Below are 5,536 nucleotides of genomic sequence, written 5' to 3'. Positions count from 1 at the left end.
CAATATTGTATATGGTCTTAGCTGGGGTCATCCTTGTGGAATCCTAGGATGTTTTCTAGTTCCAGGTTTCTTGCTAGCCCCACAATCAAGATATATTTTTTCTTGCTCTCTGTCTCTGTCCTTCCCACATGTCAACTATCCTACTCCCTCGAGTGCTCCTCCCCCATGTCCCTTTCATCACCTCTTTCACTTTGGCACTCCATTCTCCACCACCCCCATGCTCACGATTTTGTCAGGATATCTTGTCTCTTTACCCCTTACCAGAGGTATATGTTTCTACTAGGGTTCACCTTGTTACTTAACTTCTCTAGCATCATGAACTATAGGCTTGTTATCCTTTGCTTTACAGCAAGTATTCACCTATGAGTGAGTACATACCATGTTCTTATTTCTGGATCTTGGTTACCTCACTCAAAACGTTTTTTTTTCTGGTTCCACCCATTTACATGCAAATTTCAGGATGTCATTGTTTTTCACTACTAAGTAGTACTCCATTCTCTAAATGTACCCTATTTTCTTTATCCATTCTTCCCTGAAGGGGCATTTAGGTTGTTTCCAGCTTCTGGCTATTATAAATAATGCTGCTATGTGCATAGTTGAACAGATGTCATTGTAGTATCATGGAGCATCCTTTGGGTATATGCCCAGGAGTGGTATTGTTAGGTCCTGAGGTAGGTTGATTCCCAATTTTCTGAGAAACCACCATACTGAATTCCAGAGTGAATGTACAAATTTGCTTTCCCAAGGGGCAAGCCTATCATATTCAGTACAACAGAGGAATAACAGACCTCATGTGAGATCTCAACTTCAGACTCCACAGCACCCTACAATTAATGCACTGTTAGCCTGAGCTAAAGACAATGGAGGCTTTACAACTAAGAGGAGGGCAGGCAACTTAGAAGTTGAAATAACATAGACATTCTGCTTCTGAAAGGCTAGAAGTCCCCACGCCATCTTTGAAGAAAATGACAGTTGTATTTGGATGCCTTAGAAACAGGTCTAGAGCCACATCCATACTTCAGTTCTTGAGGACCTCTTTTCACCCATGACTACTTCTGTCTCACCTTAAGTTCCAGAAAGCTTTGATACTCCGCTGTTGAGACTGCTGAAGCCTCAGACACATTCCAAGTGCTTCTGAGGTCAGCCTTTCCTCTAGCTACAGGTGCAATGCTGGGAGGATAGTGATGGTGGGTCAGGTGTTGGGGACACAAGCTATCAACAGCCATCTCTGAGCTAGACATGGCAATGTGTTATGATGTGTGGAAGAAATTTCGTGGCTAAGGCATTGTGATTTGTGGAAAGAAGAGATGAGGACAAGGAGAGAAAAGAGGAGAAGGAAGGACAGTGGAGGAAACAGCAGAACAGTGCAAATTACTCTGGATGTGAAATCTCACAGTACGCACGTGTATATGTGAGATATTATTCAGTAATCCACAGTGGCACACCCTGTGTCAGGAAACCACTGGTCAAGTTTACTAACTTGGCTAGAGAATATCACCCAACAACTCTTAACTCAGCTTAGAGAAGTTCTACCTGTGGGTGAGGGACTGAGTTAGTTTATGCAGTGTGGAGTCTCAGAGCTACTGGAGTTATCATCTTTATTGAGGTGCATTACAGGGAACAGTTAATCACCAGAACCTTGAGCATCTTTAAGGTCCTCTCAGAGAAAAGCTGTGACAGGGTGGGAACAGTCAGGAGGCACATCGGGGGCATGCTGGCATGGGCTGGGAACAGGTTAGGATGGACTAGGGCAGTTGGGGTACACGTTGAGAAAGACTGGGGACAGTCTGGGGACAGGTTGGAACAGGCTGAGGACAGGCTGGGGTCAGGATCATACAGGCTGGACACAGGCTGCTGTTAGGCTGGAACAGGCTGAGTTAGGCTAGAGGCAAGTCTGGGGACAATTATTTTTTCATTCAGAAGGTAACAGAAAAGCTGACTTGAAGAATCTGACTCAGGCTGACAAAGCTTTTAAGCTATGTTCCCTTATCACTGCATTAACCCAGGACACATATCCAGAGGTTCTGGTGAAGACCGCAGTGGGTTTTGCATCAGGACGTCCATATGATACAATACCATGGGCCACCCCAGCACAGACTAGAGGTCCTCCGGAGTCTCCCTGTAGGTTACAAAATAAGCAGAGACTGAGAACAGATCACTTTCCCCCAACTACAGACCCCTCACAATAGCTAAACCCAGAGTGAGGTAAGGAGTTCTGGCTCCCTGTGAGCCATGAGTTAGGGCTTGAAATTTTTCTCCTGTCTTCACACAATGCTAAGGTTGTCCCCCTCACTCCCTTCTATTGCATTCCAGAACCCTGGGGGAAGGTTATAGGAAGGGCTTGGAAAGGGTATGAGACCTAGAGGGAAAACTGCGTTTTCAAGAAGACTAGTAGCAAAGAACACAGGTGGAGGCCAATGCAGTGGAAAGATGATTGACCCACTCCCTTCGCTGACACTGTCTCCTGATGCGGGGAGGGAAAATATGTCAGTCCTCACCTCAAACACTGATTGTATGTTTCCTGGACGGCCCACACAGACCTGTAAGTCATCTGTGTAATTCAAGTAGATCTTACAAGCTTCTTTTCCCATGATTCTCAGTGTCACCTCCCTCAGTTTGACTGACAGTGGTTCTTTCACTCCAGTTTTGCCCCATCCAGCTGCCAGGCACAGACGTCCAGGTTTAATAGAGTCACGTGGACTAGGAAGGAGAATTTTAGCCACAGCAGAAGTGATCTTAGCTTTTCTTTGAAGCTGCGGAGAGGAAGGAGAGAAGGCATGGTAACCCAGAGAAGGATGATGTCTTGGGCATGGGTCCTTTCCTACTGGTTTGGTAAAGACAAGGAATTCATGGTTGAATTCTGAGGAAATGGGTTGAACAAGAGAAAATTTAAAGGCCTGAGACAAGAAAAGAGTTAAAGAAGGAGAGTTAAAAGGGCTGGAAAAATAATGGCACCTTCAGCAGCATGATGTCACGGAGGTGAGGATACACGTTGTGCTGTGGGTGAGCGATTTGCTTTTCGACTTTTATCTTCTGCTGTGTGGGTTCTGTCTTGCTCACATCATGAGCCCCAAGAGTGACAATAATTTCTCTGTTGAAAGAGAAAAAGAGGCAGTAAAAGTGCTGGTTTCAAGAGGAGGACTCATTTCAGAAGAAGACACCAGGTCTTCTCTATCTCACAGCAGAGTCACTTGAGAGACGCCAATTGTAGTTGGGACGAAGGTCCCAGGACCACAGACTTCCCAGTAGCTATGAGCTCAGGAAAACCCAGTGCTGAGAACTGGCTCTGCCTTCTAGTATATGGACTGAACCCATGGCTTTGACAGGCGTCCACTGGAGTCACACACCAACACAAAGCTAAGAGCTCTGGTGACACCAGGACAAGAGGTAAGCGGCACTTTGTCCCTAACAGAAACTAGCTTAAAGCTCTGTCCTTTGAAAATGGAGTTGACACAGAAAATTGTTCAATGAATGGCTTTTCATTTCCTTTGTCTTCACATTATAAGTAAGAGTCCATCTGGAGGTGAGCAGGGCTAAGACCTTTCCTCAGGTCCCTGCCCCTTTGTGACTCCAGTTCGTGCATTTCTTCACACAAAGAGAGTCACCTACCTTCCTTTACAGTGAGCAGCCGTCATCACAAATTCTTCATTTATGAGAAACCCTCCACAGTCGCTAGTGGTAACTCTGTCAATGATCTCCAGATGGGCCATATATGGGCGGGAGTGTGGTTTTGACTCCACACCACCAATAATCTCCTCTGAAACAAAGAACGCCATGTCCCTGGTCACATATTTGCAGGACATTCCAAAACAGTGGCAGCAGAGGAAATGGGGCTAAACCTGAGTGACTGCTCCCCATCCCACCCCACCTCTCATGGGGTCAGGCTCCTCCAAGCATCCTCATCTTTCCTCCCTGTTGATCTTCCTCCTCAGCCCTCCCTATCCACCATCATCCTACATTTCAGAACACAATGATCATTCATGTTTCTGATGCCAGTTCATTTAGATAGTTCTTCACCTCTCATCCTGTCTTCCTCAACACTGCTGGAAGGACAGAGAAGAGCTGCCTATCAGAACAACATGTATTCTGATGAAACAAGGTGAAGGGAAAATAATTTTTCATCCCTACAAGACTGAAGAGAATTTCTGGAAGACACAAGGAAGACCATGCTTATCAAAGGATATGAAGGAACAGACCAAACTCACCAGCTCCAGCTCCAGGAAGCAAGAGAAGGGCCAACGGGAAGAGTAGGGCCTGCATTTTCCCCCTGGTGCAGTCTATCCTCGGTCTCTGCTCTGTGCCTACCTGGTCCCTGCTTTTATACTTCCAAAGCAGGAGAAAGGGAGGGCTGGAAACCACCAACTTGGCCTGGTCAAGCTTTATCTTCCTAATCAGAAATTCTCATGACTCTGCTGTTGTTGAATCTGTGACCAGATCCTGAGAGTCCTGGGTCCTGTGATAAGGTGTCTTCTCCACCCTCCAAAGCTGATCCTCAGAGACAGACAGCAACACAGATCCTGGGGGACCTGTTCAGGGATCAGCCAGTTTATTGTAGATTTGAGGTCCCTGTAGTGTATGTGTAATGATCCTCCTCTGTCGTTGTCGCACAAACACAGGCATCTGCGGTGTGTGGAACATAAGGGTGTGAGTGTGTACGTTCTACTTACAAAGCCTGCGGTGGGCTCTTTGAGCCTGATGGACTTCATATGTGTTGTCAAGGGGGATGGTATCTCGGATTCATTTTAATGAGTAGTAGATGATAGAATGCGGTTGAGAAGGAAGAAAGAATGGGGAGAGTGTATTGAATATACAGATACCAGGTAGGATGGACACCGTCAGATGTTAGTTCTCACCCCTCCTAATGCTGTGAGCCTTTAATGCTGCTCCTCATGTTGTGATGAAATCCAACCATAAAATTATTTTTGTTGCTACACTACAGTAGTTTCAGAATCTTATGGATTTCAGTTCCAGTGGGACGAACAGAAAACACCTCCGAAGACATAAACTACCACATCTATGCTCTCTGTGGGATCTCAGGGTTTCTGTCTATACACTGAGAGTCGTATATGCTTGATAACAACATAGCATCTGTGCAGATCAGTATTTGAGGCCGTACTTGGTGCTTTCATTATTTCATGTATCACTGGAAGTCAAACAGTGCTATCAGCTAAACAGGAGCATATTCTTGATTAGAAATTTTATACTTGATTATTTGATTACAAGCTGAAATCCTATGCATCTTGGAACAATTGACATATCATTACATCTCTGGTCTCAACTTTATTTAGATCCCGTACACCCTGAGTATAACTGTTTCCATTTTATAGATGAGGAAATCAAGCCTTGGATAAATATCAAAGTCATTAAATACTAAAAGTTGATCTCAATTCAGTAGATTAACTACTATTAATCTACTTAACTCCATTCCAATAACTCTTCTTCATGCCTGCTTTGCTTGATTGCTAAAACAAAGCAAGAGCAAGCGAACAGAAGGATCCTGAGGAGGTCAGTTCACCTCTCTACAAGCTAAGTGATG

General features: G+C 45.0%; 1 protein-coding gene across 1 annotated transcript; it reads right to left on the bottom strand.

Annotated features, from left to right (window-relative positions):
- Positions 1-1,581: 1,581 nt before the first annotated feature.
- LOC148120139 (mast cell protease 1-like) lies at positions 1,582-4,299 on the bottom strand. Its single transcript, XM_087912006.1, has 5 exons — positions 4,206-4,299; positions 3,610-3,757; positions 2,956-3,091; positions 2,499-2,753; positions 1,582-2,119 (listed from the first exon to the last, which is right to left on the bottom strand). Exons 1-5 carry the CDS (start codon positions 4,258-4,260, stop codon positions 1,955-1,957), a joined length of 759 nt encoding a protein of 252 aa, XP_087768132.1. The 5' UTR covers positions 4,261-4,299; the 3' UTR covers positions 1,582-1,954.
- Between the last annotated feature and the right edge of the window lie 1,237 nt (positions 4,300-5,536).

The sequence above is a fragment of the Myodes glareolus genome, chromosome 12 (genome assembly GCF_982192425.1).
Source record: "Myodes glareolus chromosome 12, mMyoGla1.1, whole genome shotgun sequence".
Classification (NCBI taxonomy): domain Eukaryota; kingdom Metazoa; phylum Chordata; class Mammalia; order Rodentia; family Cricetidae; genus Myodes; species Myodes glareolus.
Note: the sequence above shows the minus strand (reverse complement) of the source record. Positions and strands in the feature narration are given on the sequence as shown.